Source organism: Accipiter gentilis, chromosome 9 (assembly GCF_929443795.1).
Source record: "Accipiter gentilis chromosome 9, bAccGen1.1, whole genome shotgun sequence".
Lineage (NCBI taxonomy): Eukaryota > Metazoa > Chordata > Aves > Accipitriformes > Accipitridae > Astur > Astur gentilis.
In genome coordinates this window covers 7,816,460-7,833,421 of record NC_064888.1, presented here as the reverse complement: position 1 = coordinate 7,833,421, position 16,962 = coordinate 7,816,460, and the positions used below count along the sequence as shown (strand labels likewise).

Sequence of the window (16,962 nt, the reverse complement as noted above, 5' to 3'; positions counted from 1 at the left end):
TTGCAGAAATCTATGGCATCCGCATGACCGCAGATTTAAATCCTTCCTCCTCTCCCTCCCTCTCATGTCCTTCCCTGCAATTTATTTGGGTTCCTCTTTCTGTGGCTTGAAGGAGAATAGTGCCGCTGGGTTTCTGCAGTTCTCTTGCTGCTGTAAACGAGCAGGGCTTGTCCTCCTTACTGGATGTTAACCTATTTGTGTAACAGGAGCTACGAAGCCCAGTCTTGTTTTTGCAGGCAAGCAGCTCAGTGATCCTTTCGGAGCGACAGGCATCCCTTAATTGATTAAATGGTTAATTCATGTGTCTATCTTCTGGGAAGAAATGCTGATTTTATTTGCCCTCCCCCCCCAAAGTGAACGCAGCTTTTCAATTTCTAAACCAACTGAAATTATCTGAGCAATTTGATTTGTTTGCTGTGAGCAGCATGTGGATGGTTCACTGCGGGGAGGTGCAGTTGTTATGTGCTCGATAAAGCGTACGTGCTGTGATGTAGTCCGTGGACACTTACGTTGGGGTGGATCGTGGAAATGACATTACATCTAGTGCTGTGCTACAAGCCATTAACGCCTCCCACCTAACGTACAATTTAATGAAAGGAAACACAGTTTTTCAGGAGTGCATCATACAGTTTGTAGTGTACAGCTCGGTTTGCCTTCTTTTGGTTAAAAGAAAATGTTTAGACTAGTAAGCAAAGTTTGCTAGGGCCTGTGCGCTCATGACAGCAGCTGGACAATCATGCGCTGGTGATAGCAGGCTGGGTCTGATCCCTCCAACCTTTCTGTGGCAGGAGAAGAGGTATTGCATGAAAAATCAGCTGTTTAAGGCGCCTGATTTAAAGTATTTTAAATTATTTCTGGTTGTGAAGTGTGAACAAACTGCTGACTGACCTTTGCACTCAGTTTTGAGTTGCTTTGCAGCAGTTTTATGGGCTGTAGGTAGGTAGGGGACGATAGCATTCCCTGGGTGGAAGAGTTAGTGAGCTGAAATACTGTTTTCATTAAATACTATTTTACAATGTAGCTTAATGTCCATGACATGAATGCAGGCTAGTCATACTTAGCCAGTACCTCAAGCTGAGACTCTCTGTTTGGCTGGAATTACGGATTACTTTTTGAACTGATTTAATTGAAGGGTTAAAAACCTACCAGTTCAGTGTGTGAATCTGTTACACAGTCGTCCAGTCTTTTGTGTTCAGTGTGCCAGATAGTGGAGTCACTACCTGCAGAAGAAAGGATGGCTGAGCACCACCCTGCCTGAGATACTCCCTGGGATCATAACCAGAGTTGCTGGGTGGCTAATGGACAGCTCCATAAAGATGTTAGGACACCATGAGGCAGGCACATCTCCAATACCTCAAGTGTGTCACTAGAGAAAAAATTTAGAGGTAATTGGATGTCTGCAGGAGAAACTTACTTCTGAGGGTTTCAGTCGGTTATTGAAATATTCATAATTTCCAGAACAGTTAGATAGCAAAATACAAGTTTCTTATCTTTGCTTATCTCTCCTTATTTGTGAATGTAGTTAATCATAACTTTAAGCTGAGATGAGGATTTAAAATATAAAATATTTTTCAGACTTTGAACACACTATTAATGATTTCAAGTGATTCTACTTGTGGTCTTGGAAATTGTTGGACTGATACCTCACAGTTGCCATCACTGTCAGTGTCGAAGCAAGTGTGTTTTCAATGTTGTTTTGTGCTCTTAAAATATCTGGCAATTAAAAATGTTAGGAACCTTTAATGTTTTGAGGAGGACATTTGTGCTTACCTGTTCTTTGGGTTAAATGCCGAATTGTTGCCAGAAGCAAGATTTAAGTAGGATTTGCCAGTGTCACAGGATAATCAACGGGAGGGATGGCATGTCTGACATAGATCGGGAGCAGCTGAGTGTGAATAGTCGATGGCGTTAGGGTCTGGAGTCCGATACAGAGATAAAGCTACTTTTCAGTGCTGGGGGGGGAATATCTTGGGTTTCTGAAGTCCTGAAATTTGGAGCTTCTTGCAGCATCAAAGTGTCACATTTGGTGGCAGCAGCAGCAGTCCTGAAACACCAAGCAATAATCATAAAATCATCCATAAAAGGCAAAAAAATTAGGGATCCTGAGAGAGGGGGAACAGAGCTGGTCTGAATTGCCATCCTTTCTGGCACTCGTGCTTTCGAAGAAGGAGATGCTGGATGGCTGGACTGGGGAGGGGAGAGGATTTGTCTCTCCAGCCACACTGGATTTTGCTGAATGAATGCAAGCATGTTTTTGCCATCAAGCCGAACGCCGACAGTGGCAGATTTCCACTGCAAACAGCAAGATTTGGTATCCATGCGATTGGCAGCGAAGAGAGTAAAGAAGGTGGCTGAAGTTTGGCAAGTGAGCTGAGGGATATTTTTCTTGCTTGTAGCGTTAACTACAAAAGAAAGATGCCAGGGCAGTTCATCTGAATTTTCAGTAGATCTGGCTCTAGTAAGATGAGTTCCCATCATGCAGCTTGTACACCCATAGCTCCTTGGCAAAAAAGCCTCTTTTTTTTTTTTTTTTTTTCTTTTTTTTTTCCTAGCCTTTCCTGGGTTTCTGGTTGTTCTAGACCAACTGTGCAATGAATCTTCCTCTCCTTTGTAGAGAAAAAAGTCTTCCAGATCGGGAAATATGTAAATATCTGGAAATATGTAAATATTTGATTTATCATACAACTCTGAACAGGTATTGCTGGAAAGAGGAGGATATGTGTTAAAAAATTGGGTTACTAGGACTATTTATACCAGAAATAATCTTGAATATTTGTGGTGTTCTGTCTTTCAGACCAGGGATCATTATGTGTTATATGAAACTAAATTAATAAAGACAAACCCAGTTATTGTTTTGTTTTACAAGGGTAATAGCATTGAAAATTATGTTGATGGTGTGCTTTTTGGGGGGGTTTATAAATGGTAACAGCTGAAATGCAGAGAACAGCATCTTGCATGATGATATTTAGATATTTGTATTTCAACTCTTGAGGCTTGGAGTCTTTTTGATCTGGATCTGATGTGCTGGACTTCTAAAGTAGGATATTTCAAATAAAATATTTATATTTCTAATGAAATATGGAAACATTGTTTTAGGCTGGGATTCAAAGCATGTAGACTTAGTTTTCTTTTGCTTTGGTTGTAACTCTGGGAAAGGCAGTTTGGAGGAAGCAACTGTTGTGGTCCGAATGCTGTCTTAATACGAGTCCAGTAGCAAACCCAAATATTAAAAAAATATGACAATTAATTGCTTTAAGTCTTCAGTGAGGCTCTGTTTTCACTGTGGTTTCTGCCACTTTCTTTTTCCCAATCTGCATGGTTGGTTTGGCAAAACTTGCTGGAGTATGCATTTTAGAGCCGTTACCATCAGCCACAAGACTGTTGTCAAGTTTCTGTAGGCAAAACTTCCCTTTCAGTTCTGATAATTTTTTTTTTTAAATTCTTGCTACTACTTAGACTAACAGAAGCTCACCACAAATCTGACTTTCTAACAATAAATTACTTTTAGGTATCCAACATAGGGTAAAAAAACCCCCACAACACACCAAAAAAATGCAAAACACCCTTGGTTAACTGAGTTAAATACAGAGCATATTGCAAACATTTAGTGTCTCCTTATTTTCTTGTTTCCGTCCTTCTGCCCTACCCCATCCTCTCCCCATTTCTATGCCTTGTAGGGGAAAACCACTTTTTCTGCTTTTTTCAGTGTTTCATCTGTTTTCCCTCAGAGGTCTTCTGTTGTGTGGATATAAATATAAGGAAGTTTTGATAGTTTCAAGAGGAAGGCAAGTATTGTTTTGTGCTCTTTAGTAATGGAGTTAGCTCAGAGGTTGCACGAGGACACGGGGCTCTATTTCCAGCTCTGCCCTGTCTCTGGCTAGCCCAGATCCCGAGGCATAACACAGACATGTGTTCAGCTGTGTTGGAGACGATGGCTAGAGCTTGACGCCGCCCGAGCGCAGAGCCCAGAAACACTTGGGGTTGCTTCGGTCCAGAAACCAGATGTGCAAGGTTTGAGCGCAGTGCGTGTTGTGGTGTCCATGGGGGTTTCTGTCTGTATATAGCAAAGAAGCGACTGGTGGGGTGGGCGGGTTGAGTCCTGCTGCAGAAGTCTTTGCTGAAGAATTAAAGATCCTAGTGTCGAAGCAGATTGCCCATGTGTAAGGATTTGTGACGGTCCATTAATATTTTCATGCACCCCTTTGCGGGTGGAGGGCTGAAATAGTACAAACCCACTTTCTCTCAAAGATAATATTCTCAGGAGTTATAATTGTGTGTTTGTTAATCACCCCCCAGTGCAAATTACTTTGTGGTGTTAATTCTCTCTTGCGCAGCTCTAAAAAGCATTTGGGGCAGGGGGCTGGAAGGTGGGTTTCTTATTGCAGCTGTTCAAAAATAAGCTAATATACATCCCACTTCTGTTGCAGGTGTTGCATTACTTTAGGATTTAGACATTAGGATTGTGGTATGCAGTACAAAATGAGATGCGTGCTTGGGTTATCCCTGCCATAGGCAGAAAGTCCGTAGCTGTTCCTGCAGGTGCCAGCTGGGGCTGTGGTCCTGGTGCCTGGCGCTCCCTCCTGCGTTTGAGGAGACTTTTCAGTCTGAGATAGTTGCTTGTAACTTAACCTAAAGGCAGGACCTGCCCTCCCCACCCTATCCTTTCCACCCCCGGATCACTCGAAGCAGGATTTCCGTAGTGTCAAAACAAAAGCCCTGCTTAGCAACTGCACCCACGATGAGATTGCTGGTCAGGTGAAGGCTTCTCCTGAGGGTTTGGTGGTTTCCCTAACTGCTTCCAAGCCGAAGGAAGAAGAAGGGGGAGGAAGAAAGTTGAGCAAAGAGATGTAGTGCTTTGAAGAAGCGAAGGTACGAGGCTTCATCAGGTTTGGAGGGAAAAGGTGTCTCTATCCCCTAGCACAGAAGGTGTGTGTGTGTATATACCTATACGCATACATGCATGCAGTAATAGATGATACATTTTTGTAGCAGAGATTCACTAGCGGTGTTTCCCACCCGAAGATGAGCTGTTTGGTTATTCAGATTCGATTAAGTACTTTCATTTTAAAATCCTTGCCACTGAAGTCCGCGCTGTTATATGGAGATCTCTGCCTGTGTGTGGATTTTCGTTTCTTATTTTTTTGTTAAATTAGGATAGGAAATATACGGGGGGGGGGGGGGGGGGGTGTGGGGGGGTGTGTCTTTTTCCTATAGAGTAATTTAGAAAAAAGGGGCTGCTTGGAGATTTATGCAGTATGCAGGCAGTTTTTTCTCTCTCTGTGAAGCTGCGTAAGTAGCTATTCAGGGTACATGGGCGTTGCTTCACATATTGATCCCAGCCTCTTTTTTCGTAGTAGTAATTCTGCTTGCTCTGACTTTGTGTCCACGGGACAATGTTTTCCACCTAGGACCGACCTTGGAAACCTATCTCGGAGCTCTGTGAAACTCGTGAGCCCATCTGTGCCTCAATTTTATACTTAAAGATATTTTGTATTTGCATATATTTGTATTTACAGGACAAAACTAGCTTTATTGTTTTAAAATGCCAACAGTATCTTGCTCGATAGTGGTGCAGCCTCTTGCGAGGGGCGATCTCTGGTTTGGAGGGCACGGCTATCCTGGAGGGAGAGAAGCAATTCAGAGCATTGCTTGAGAGCTCCTTAGTGATATCCAGCACTGACTTTGTGGCAGGCATCGCCCTTTTGTTGCAAATTGGTGTGCAGAGGTGCTTTGCAAGTACAGGTCATCCAATTATTGAGGTGTTGGAGCATTATTGTTTAGTGATGATAAAATGCCTGTAGAGGAGGTGACTGTAAGCAGTGACTCAGACCCTGCTGTTACGAACAGTTTGTTTTGTGCTGTAAAAATGCAGGATGAGAGCTCCCAGCTTTCATCTGGAGTATTCGGTCTCTGTGTGACTTCTGCTCACCCGGGGGGGTTGGGGGATTCATTTGTGCGTTGGTTTCTAAAGCATTAAAACTTTAATCCTTACAGCAGTTGTTTTTCTCCTGCTTACGTGTGTGCACGCATAATCAGTGTGCATCTCAGCGTTTGCTTTCCAAAGGAGAAAATGTCACTATTTTGTCTTCAAACTGTGCTTATCCCTGGACCTTGCTTGTTTTAACACTATTTTTTACTAATGGTTTTATCATCTCAACTTTTCTGGGGTGTTTGGGAAAGATGCTCAGTGTTGGAACTGAAACTCACCCACTGCCTCTGAAAGGGACTTGAAAATCGCCTTGGCTTCTGGTGAGGAGCTCGTCGTGGTTTCTGAAATGGCTGGTTACTTTACTGATTTCTATAGTGACTGTTGCCTTGGCAGCAAAGGTCCTCGCTTAGAGAATAAAAGCACTGTACAAACATGAGGAAGGCATGATTTGATTTGGGAAGACTTAGGTTTTCTTCGGTCAGGTTTTAGAGTGCTTTAGGAGGAGATAGGAGATGAACAAGCTGGTTTCGGGGGTCTTTTTTTGCTGTTTTAGGTGGATGTGGTTTTGTCTCATCAGTGTTAATTGTGAGACATAATGCTTTCTGCTTGCAAGTTTAGAGGTAATAGGGAACAGCGTGTTAACCTGTAAGCCAGCTCTGGGGTTGTGGAGGGAGCTTACTGCTCCGTGGACCCTGCAGCCATCCCAGACAAAGTCTTGTGCCGCCTGCCCAAGGGACGTCTGTCGCTCACTCAGCGGTGAGCCCATGCACTTTGAAACAAAATCTGAAACGCTGGTGTCCAATGTGAGTGCGTAGTTATCCTCCAAGCAGACCTAGAGATAGAAAACTGGAGAGTTTTCTGCACCTTGGCTGCCACGTCGGGTGTGGAGGTGTAGCAAGCTGATGATTTTATTCCTGATTATCTTGTCCTTTAACCAGAGGTGGATGCTGCCACATTCGGTCCTTAAGCCCAACCACATCTCTGCAAAGCGATGCAAAAGAGAGCAGATCTTGATATGCAGGGTTATGTAGTGTGCTCTCAAATACTTGTTTAACCCACTGGGGTGGCTGTGGTCATAGTATTACAACCCTCATACAGGCAGATTGAAGTGGTGGTGGGAAATACTCCCTGTCAGGAAAGTGGAAAAAAGGGTCTGAAAGTTTTAAGTTAGCACTTTAATGTTTGCTGGGAACAGGGGAAAAAGGTTGTGTAAACACAAGGAGGTGGGGACTGGAGCCCTTGCTGAAGTTATTTCATACTGCTCGGTCTTGTGGTGCGGGTATTTTGAGATACTGGTTTTACACGGCATCATTATCATAGTGCAATTGGTATTATTATGATAATCACATTGTTATTTATAATTCATTATCAGATACAGGCTTCTTAATGAAGGAGATTTGCTGCAGATGGAGGGAGCGTTTTAGTTGCCTGGGCCAGGCTAACAGCCCGTATCAGAGCTGGGGAGCCTTGGGTGTGTGCCTGTCCCCCTGCCCGTCCCCATGCCTTGCTGGGGCAGTGGGACCAAGCTAAGTCAGTGGATGTGGCCTGGCAGCTGTGGATGCCCATCCCCACCTTCTGTCTTCAGCTTCTGTGGACAGGATAAGACCATTTGTGGAAGCAAGGGGGTCAGCGAGGGCTGTTAGTCTCCCATATAATTTCTGCAAACTTCACCCGATGAAGCTTTCATGAACACATGATAGAAAACAAGGTATTTTTAATATGACAAGCTGGAAGGTGTTAGTAAAGAAGCTTTTTTGCTTAATCCTCCCCCATTAGACAGGCTGTGAAATGGAGGTTTGAATGATAGGTGTTCCTTAGAAATTTTAGTTGTTTTTTCTCATTGTAACTCTCAACAAAAACGACTCCATGGCCTGCGTCCTTGGCAGAGTATTATGTTTCCTCTAAGCCTTCCTCCTGTGAGTATCAGTTACTCTGCTTTTACAAAATATGCCCCATAGTGATTTACACGCTGGTGGTGTGATAGGAGCAGGCTGGGATTGCACCTGGCCAGCACTGTGCTAATGCTCCCAGAAATGTCATCCATGAGGACTGAAGCTTTCTGCTCAGTAGCTTCTTGGTCCTTGGTGAACCCCATGCCATCATTGTCCATGAGGTGGGGTGAAAGTTTGTGCCTCTGTGTGAGATGACATTTCTCATTTTTAAAACCAACAAAGACTCTTAAGAGATATATTTATATTTTATATTCCATAAAGACACAAAAATTGGAGTCGAGCAATCTTTATTCTTCTGTATGGTACCCTTAATAGCATTACTGATGGTGAGTTTAAAGCACGAGCAAGTTTCTGACTTGATTGTAGTTTTTAGCAATATTGCCAAACCCTGCAGTTTTACTGCAAGACACACACATTTGCTATTTCTCATAACACTACCAGGCCAGGTATCATGGGGTTACACCAGCATATTATGGCTCTTGTGCCAGTATCAGAGTAATATTTGCAGCTGGCAACAGATTTTTGTTCTTTTAGGCTCCACGGAGAGCTCATCTTAAAACCTACTAGTGTAGCTGTGGCAGGAGGAGATGTATATGCATGGTAAATAAGGAGATGTAATTTGAAGGTTGGCTACAGGCTTCTGAACAGTGATGAATGCAGCCCTTTGCACTGTGTCTTTGGGATCCTGAATCCTTAAGCACGCAGGAGGCTTGCGGTATGTTGTCAGGGGCTGGACAGAAAGGCTGGTGTGTTGGGAGGATAACAGTTAAGGGTCTGCTTTCCTCCTTTCTGAGTGGTTTGGGAAACTGTGATTCAGTCGCTCCAGTGTTTAAAATTGAAAAGGTTTAATACTGCCCCACTTCATGTACACAGAGTGCTCTGACAACCCCGACTTCATGCTGAATTTGTAAAGCAAAACTTGGAGAGGCAGCTGATGTAGCTGTTAAATGGCATGGGAAAATGAGGTCCTGCTGCAGACTAAGAGCCCAGGTGTTGTAACAGGGTTAAAAAATAAATAACTTGGGCTTTGTCAAGATTGTTAAGGTGCTACCCTTGGAAACAACAAGCCAGCAGAGAGTCTGTTAGCATTAGTTGTGAATTTGATGCTGTGCAGTTTCTGGTGCTGCATCTTGTGGATTTTAACCTAAGCTTTGACCCTAGGACAAGAGTGAAAGTGTGTGTTGCATTTTCCTTCACATAGACACTGATTCCTTGAGTTGTGACTTACTGGTTGGTGCATCACTTGAAACTGAAATATTGTGGACATCGAAAAGGCAATGGTGTTTCCACCTCCTTGGTCTGCGGTGAGCGAGTCAAGCCAGAGGTGTTAGTAAGCAAGGTAGCTCAAGGCTGACATTGCCCTTAATGCACAGACTGAGGCCAAATGGGGAGCTGGAGGCAAAACATCTTCCCATAACTGCTGGTGACACCAAGTCTCCCTGGCATGGAGTAAGGATGCAAGGTTCCTGCTTGAGCTTTGTGCTGTGACCCAGGATTTCAGGTGCCCTGTGATAACCTGACTACAGCGAGTACAGCAGAGACCAGCGTGGTGGTGAGCGAAGCTGCTCTCCTTCGGTCAAAGTCTTGTAGGAGTTTCTAATGTGGGTTAACATGGGTAATTCAATCCATCCTTTTTTCCATGTTCAGAGCTGTGTAACTAAATACTGATTTGCTAAACACAACTTGAGTAATGAAGTGATCTGTGGCTAAAAGCCTTCCTCAGTACATATAATACCACTGAAAAAAAGGAAGAAAATAGAGCTGTATCCTCTCTTCCGCTGCTTTAAAACAGCACAGATATTCATAAGGGGGAATATTAATCTTCATCCCTGTTTGTTCCACGGATTGAAACATGTTCACATGCATGGCGTGCCCAGCAAGTGAGAGGTGGTGTACACAAAGTACTGCCAGTCCTTCATCCAAGGCTTTTTCTTTTCTTAATCACCAGACCTGGTTCATTCCACAGAGAAACAGATTAAAAACTGCACCTTGTGTTTCTTGCTCAGTTTAGAGGTAACAGGTCAAAAAATAAACATATGTGCAGCATGGTCAGGTTTTGCGTGGGAGTATAGCTCTGTATCTGTTTTGTACCACTTCTACTCAAATCGTGCCAGTAGGGTAGATTATTTTGGTTTTCCTCGGTGGCAACTTTGATCCCTGCGATGAGACGCAAACATCTGGTAGCTTGTAAGAGGCTAAAAATAGTCTTTAAGCTGATAAAGGCATGATATGACTTTTGAAAATACAAGGTGTTTTTTCCCCATGGTGTTACTTTCTTTAGGTCACTTTGTGTTTATGATATCACAGCCTCCTGCAGGAGACACTTGGTCTGTGGGCTGGCAGGCTGGAGACAGGGGTTCTCATTGTTTTCCTCTCTTTGCTCTGGGGAGGACCATTTTTTCTTTGTTCGTTGAATAAACATTGCAAACCTGGGAATTTGCTAGTGGCATTCACTGCCACATGATCACTGCCTTGTGCTGAGGATTTTGCTGCTCTTGTCTCAAAAATGCAGGAAGAGGTTCCAGCAAGCAACATCCGTTTTCCTGTAATTTTTGTATTGGAAGTGATCAGCTTTTCTAAGCTAAGCTATTTTTGTAATTAATTGGGTGTAGAAATTTGTTACCTAGTTCCTTTTTTTTTTTTTTTTTTTTAAGTTTTGCTTTCATTTTTCTACTGGTTCCTTTTTTAGCTGATGACAAACATTTATTTGAATTGGAGCAGTATACCATGGAAACCAGAGAATTTACCTTGAAAAGCTATTAAACATGTGCTAGACTCCTGCAAGCGTAAATGCTTCAGTTTATTTTCAGGCTAACCTGTTTGGGCATTTATTTTCCTGCTGGTGCTTTGGTCCAGAGAGTATAACCTTGCTTATCTATGTCATTTTTTTTGTGTGTGTTGCTGACCTGTAGAAAAGCATTTTTTGTGGTACATTAGGTATTTTTGCCATGCAGATCAAAATCGAGGCTTCCTATTCAATAATTAGGTGCAACACATTGCATTAAGATACCAGTCTGTAAGGGGGAGAGAAGGTTTGTGACATGAGTAACACTAAACATTTGCTCCGTAGATCCTTAAATCCATTAGTATTATGATTTTAAGAGGAGTTTGGGTACTGGTTATGGACCAGAGCTGCATAGTAATAGAAAATTTAACAAATATAGAGCAGGAAGGAGTCCTTCCCACAGCTGCAAAGTGGTGTTCATAACACAAAACTGTTAAAGCTCTTGAGAAATCAGTAGCAAGCTCAGAAAGGACAGTGCTGTGTATACAAGGCCAGAGCTCAAATCAGTTAGTCTTTTCCATGCCAGAGTCTAGCTATTGTTTTGCAGTAATTTTGTCTTCAAACATGAATTGCAAACTATTGGTAAATGCTCTCCTAATGACTGGTTTGGGGTTTTTCTCCTCCCCAGAAAGAAGAATGCCAACACGAATATGAAGTGAACCATTTCCTATATTTGCCACAGCGCCTGGATGCTCATATCGGATGGTTAGAGACAGAGACTTGCCTCTCACCAAACTGCTTTCTCGGACAAGATGAAGCCAAGGAGGAGCTTTCCGACACGCTGGAGTCGCAGTGACTGCTGCCCAGTTTAAAATTGATGTCAGACTGTGCCCCAGCTGCCTGGCGAGATGAAAGAAGTGGTGTCATGGTCACCCGAGGAGGTGACGAATTGGCTAACAGAAAATGCTGTGCCGGAGTATTGTGAGCCATTGAAGAGCTTCACGGGGCAGGATTTGATCAACCTCACGGAGGAGGATTTTAAGAAGACGCCTCTCTCCCGGGTGTCTTCCGACAGTGGACAGCGGCTATTGCACATGATTGAAACTTTAAAAATGGCTCACCACATTGAGGCTCACAAAAACGGGCATGTCAACGGGCACATCTGTGTCAGCATGAGCAACACCACGCGTGAGAATGGCTTTAGCAGTAAAATGAAGCTGAACGGGATGCCAAATGGTTATAAGAAGGAGATGATAAAGATCCCCATGCCAGAGCCAGAGCGCTCACAGTATCCTATGGAATGGGGCAAGACTTTCCTGGCTTTTATTTATGCACTTTTTTGTTTCATCTTTACCACAGTGACTATCTCAGTCGTTCATGAACGAGTGCCTCCCAAGGAGGTGCAGCCTCCCCTACCAGATGCATTTTTTGATCGCTTTGATCGGGTGCAATGGGCTTTTTCTATTTGTGAAATCAACGGCATGATCCTTGTAGGACTGTGGTTTATTCAGTGGCTGCTCTTAAAATACAAGTAAGTAAAACCTTTTGAAAACCGGGTGCTAGGGTATGCTTCTGACAGATGTTGGAGGTCAGATACTGGTTTACATCCAAATAAAATGAAGCTTCTTGTGATCTTTCTGATTTTGGTTTCCCGAACTGAAAGATACCATGCCATAGGCAAACTGCAGTTTGTGTGGGCTGCTTGCACAAAAGGGAAAAGTTCAGTCCAACTGCTAACTAAGAACTAGCCTTGGTCTTGTTTGCCTGCACAATTAACCTGAGCCCTTTTCATGTGTGAAAAGCCATGAATTGGATGTAATGATGTTCTTAACTCAGTTGACTGTCCTGTCTGTTTAGAGGGAGCACAGCTCACGCTGTTGTGAACACAGCTGCAAACCAACTTGGGATCGGTTTAGAGTCTCTGTAGTTTGCCTGATGTGAAGACCTACCCTAAGATTATGATGCTCTTGGACAAAACCAACAGGCAGTGGTTTAGTCTGTGCACCTACACAGTGTTGCATGGAAAAGCATTGAAGTACCTTTTCTGCTTGACATTAGATGGGACAGGTAATGTCAAACACAAAGCATGTCAAAAGGTAATCATAAAATATGCGAAAGCATAGATGTGCAATGAATTTGCAAGGTCTTAGTGGTTGTCTGCCTTCTTGTTCATACTGGTCAGAATTGCAAGGGTGAAGTTGCCTGCCAATGGAAGTAACCTACTGCTTACCCTCCGCAGAGTGCGTGCAGATGCTTAATTGGGGGTATTTATACTGCCGCAAGTCCACACCTTCAGCTGCCTTATCATGAGCGTCTGATAGAAATCCTTGTGCTGTCATGGCTGTGAATGACGAGTTTGAAGTCAAGTGGCTTTAAGCAGTATGAGGTGGCATATCGCCTTTCCTTTCAAAAACCAGGCACAACAATGTCCCCATAGCTGACCAGCCCAAAGAGGGTCTCCTCTTCTCTGCTAATACATCTCATTCTTTACCTGTTCACTGACTCTTTTCTGTGACTCCTATGTAGGAAACTGAGGAAAGAACATAATTTGGGCCCCACTGTGTGAAATACAAGATCCTTCAGTTCACAGGACTTTGTAATGTCCTTAGAATTACAGATTTCCCTTTTTAAAAGAAATAAAACCAGAGGCCAATGGATCACTCACCCTTATAATGGAGAAAAACTTTAAAACTGAAATGTAATCATGTGGTTCACCAGCTTCATAAGGTACAGGTGGCTTGAAAAGAGAGAATTGCTAAGCTGGGGCAGGATGCCCTTGTGCAACACAGCTGTGGATTTCCATAGGCATGTGACAAATGTTTAAGTAATCCACAAGACTGAGATGACGGTTTATTCATCTTTTCTACTGTTTTATACTATGTAATATATTTTATCAGGTGAAATTTTAAAACCGTTGTACACTTTTACAGAGGTGGCATTCCTTAAAGGAAGGTTTCTAGAATGGTTAATTTATTGTTATTATAGGACTGTAAAAAACTGTGGAATTGCTTGGTTTTTTGTTTTGTTTTGTTTTGTTTTTTTAAATGTGCACATATGTACAAGAGAAAGGATTTACCCCAGCTTGGCCTCTTGTTTTGTTTATGGCTGTAAGCTTCGGTATCACTCTTACATTGGTGGCTGCAGTGCTACCAACTGCACTCCAGCTCCTCTCCCCACTGCTCCAGCTGCCTGTGGTGAACGTGGGGGACCATTAACTTTCCTGGGGTCTCTGAATGTAACTGTTGTTCAAAACCAAGGGAAGCACCTAGAGAAGGTCAAGAATGGATTGTCAGGTTAATAGGGCTATATGAGGGATCAAACACCCTGTGATGGAGCTGAGCGGAGTCTTTAGATTAAGAACAGCAGAGGCCATAAGGTCCTTGGAGATTTCGAAGCAGTGATACATGGGTTGACTTGATGATAAAGTATGTTGATATCATTGATAGATGTGAAGATTCCCCCCTACCCCATCCCCATTTGCTTTGATGTGTTTGTTTTTACTTGCTTTAGAAGGTCTCTTTCTGTCGTTGGGGGAAGGTGTCGGGGAGGTGCAGAGCTTTCCATTCCCAATAGCAGACCTGGAATAGCTGGTCAGCGCTCGTCAGTGTGCGTACTGGTCACATAATGCTTCTTTTATCCTTCTTTCTTCTAAAAGTCTTCTTTTATGTCAATGAGCAAAGGTATCAAAGTCCAAGAGGCCCAAGCTGTTGGTAAGCAGCAGAAAGGGAAGAATGGGAGAGGTGCGCATGGGAACAGGAGTCCAGTGAGGTTGCTTTATCTGGAGGACCTCATTCTCGTGGCTTTGGATGGTGAACCACTAAGCGCTGTAAAAAGAAGACTTGAATCACTTTTGTGGTGTGGGTTATCACCTCCCTTTAAAACTTAAATCAAGAATGAAGAGAGGGAATTAAGCCAGCTAGACCTTCCTCACTTCCCTGACCTCTGACGGTGTCAGGGATAGCCATTGCCACACATCTTCAACATCTGAAGATAAGACGTGAATCCAGGTGATTGCTGGGCAGGTTGAGACCTGGTTCCTCTCCTACTCAGAGATATCATTCACAGGTGTCTCCAAGTGCGAGCTCAGGGTCACCGGTGAACCAGCAGCATTGTTATCCATGAGCTGAATTGCAGCCAGTGGCTGGGCCGAACCTGTGACCAAAGGAGGCAGCTCCATAGTTTCAGGCTTCTTGAGACATTTTTCTTTGCCAAGCAGTGAAATTCCTATTGCTTATCCTGCCAGATCCATTATTTGCCAATAACCTGATTTCATCCAAGCTGAGCCTGCTGTTCTCCCAAGCAACGAAGGACAATAGAGATATGTCATTCATGATATTGCTCACTGAGGTCTTCCTTGTTTAGTCCAGGGCTTGCATGATGACTTTGAATAGGTCCTACGTGTCTTCTTCATTGGACTGCAAAGTCGGGGCCAAAATGAAAGAGGCTGTTGGGTGTGTCTATCCAGCTAACCACAGTGCAGGGCTTCCCTTGGGCCCTGTTACTGCTTTCTTGTCTGAATATTAATTTTACCTTCAGGTAGAGACTGGAGTTTCTGGGTGGCTTCAGGGCAAGGCACTAGATTTGGTGTGAGGAAATCAGTGACAGCTTTCTTTGAACAGCCATACAGAATACTGTCCATGGCATTGGGTTGGGTTGGTTTCTCATCAGAAAGCAGGAGCAAGGTGGGTGTGCGGGTCTTGGCTGGGGACTCTGGGCTGCCCAAGCCTTTTTCCGCAGACATCACGGGGAGCTCGAGGAGTCCAGGCGAGCTGCTGAGGCAGAATTAACTTCTCTGGGAAGCATTCCCAGATGTTTTGGGAGAAGTACAATGCTGGTTTTTGGCCATGCGGGATATCTGATTCAGCCTGCACGCTCATGGGACTGAAAAAGCAGCACACTCCCTACCCGCATTAGGTGAGGTCTGGATAGTTGTTATAAAAGTTGTCTTGGCCAGTAATAAGCTTAGAGGTTGTGCTTTTGCTAGCTGGCTCATAATCACACACGCACACACACAAATCCTTTTGAGAAGGGAAAATATGAGGCATTTTACATTTTTTTTGTATTACAGTACAGAGCACTTTGACACAAACTTTCCTAAGCTAAAATAAGCTAAATCCAGCTAAATTAAGTAGGTTTGTGGGTAGTTTTAATTAAAAAAAAAAAGTTCAGTGCTTGATAAAACACTGCCACTTCTTTGGTCTCTTGAAATACAGTGCTGCTCAGTCATTAATCCCCTACCCCCCTGTTTGTCTTTATACCAGGTTATAAAGAAAAGCAAGTTCGTGTCTGGTTATAAAAGCGAGGCACAACTCTCAGATCTTTATTGGATCACCCTTCCGAGAGGAAAATTCCCCATACAAAATGCAGAGGAAAACCTCTGTCCAAATGGCAGTGTGCCTTCCACTCTTAAATTTCAGTCCATGGAGCTACATTAATAAAGTATAATTTTTAACTCCCAGGTTTGTCCATGTTTACACCAGGAGGGGGAAGAAAAAATATGAAATACTGTGTTTCAATAGCAGTGAGCACTCGAGTGCAAAATGCATTTACACTGTAATAGTTGAAGCTTTTCTGATAAATGAAGACATGCAGTTGTTATTGATCTGGCACTGCAGTCATACTCCTCGAGAGTGGAGCACAACAGTTTAATAACTCTGCCAAAAGCTATTAAAAATAAAAAAGATGGCCAATTTTGAGCTTTGAAAGAGCTCGGCTTGATAGAAATACTGTTTTTTAAAAAGTGAATTCTTCGAAATAGCAACAAATGAATGCCAGAACTTGCAGCTTGTGTTGTAACCCTTGTATTCCCCAAACGATCATAATTGTAAATAACAATGGTTTAAAATCAACTGAAACCAACAGGGTCTGTAACCAGCAGAGAACGCAAATGGTTGATGTGGTTAAGGTCACAAACTGATGTAACTGGATTTGCCCTTGATTTTTTGTAACACTGGCAGCGATTTCTCTTTGCTGAACTCTGTGTGAGCTCAGACAGATTGCTCCTGTCCTGACGGGTGTGCCAGAAGGGGTTTAATTGTCATAGCTCTTTTCTTGTGATGTTGTTAGCTGGTACATAACCGTGAAACTCAGCGGGCTGGTTTTGGTGCTGGCTGTCACTCGCTGAGTCGAAGCTGCAGCTCTTTACCCCGGGTGCCCTTTTTGCAGAACTGCATCACAGTACCCCAAAATTGCATCTGCCCTCTCTATGTACGTCAGCTACTTGCTGGCAGCCCTCAATGAATAAATCTCTTTGCAGCTATGGCTGCTTGCCTTGAGAGTGGCTTCCCGTGAAAACACCCCGTCCTGTAGCCAACGCAGCTCTAAATTTGTATTTTGGAGGTTTTGTTGCTCATGTG

The 16,962-nt window shown here is 43.4% G+C and overlaps 1 protein-coding gene across 10 annotated transcripts in view; it reads left to right on the top strand.

Moving 5' to 3' along the window:
- The window catches only part of SGMS1 (sphingomyelin synthase 1), a 109,855-nt gene that overhangs the window by 84,391 nt on the left and 8,502 nt on the right, over positions 1–16,962 (top strand). For 9 of the 10 annotated variants that reach the window (XM_049810187.1, XM_049810189.1, XM_049810186.1 and 6 more), the window contains one exon: positions 11,295–12,137. In XM_049810187.1, coding sequence (XP_049666144.1) covers positions 11,515–12,137 — 623 coding nt within the window. In that variant the 5' untranslated portion in view covers positions 11,295–11,514. Of the gene's footprint in view, positions 1–5,095; positions 5,115–11,294; positions 12,138–16,962 lie in introns of those variants that run through there. The other variant, XM_049810195.1, reaches the window with a different exon arrangement.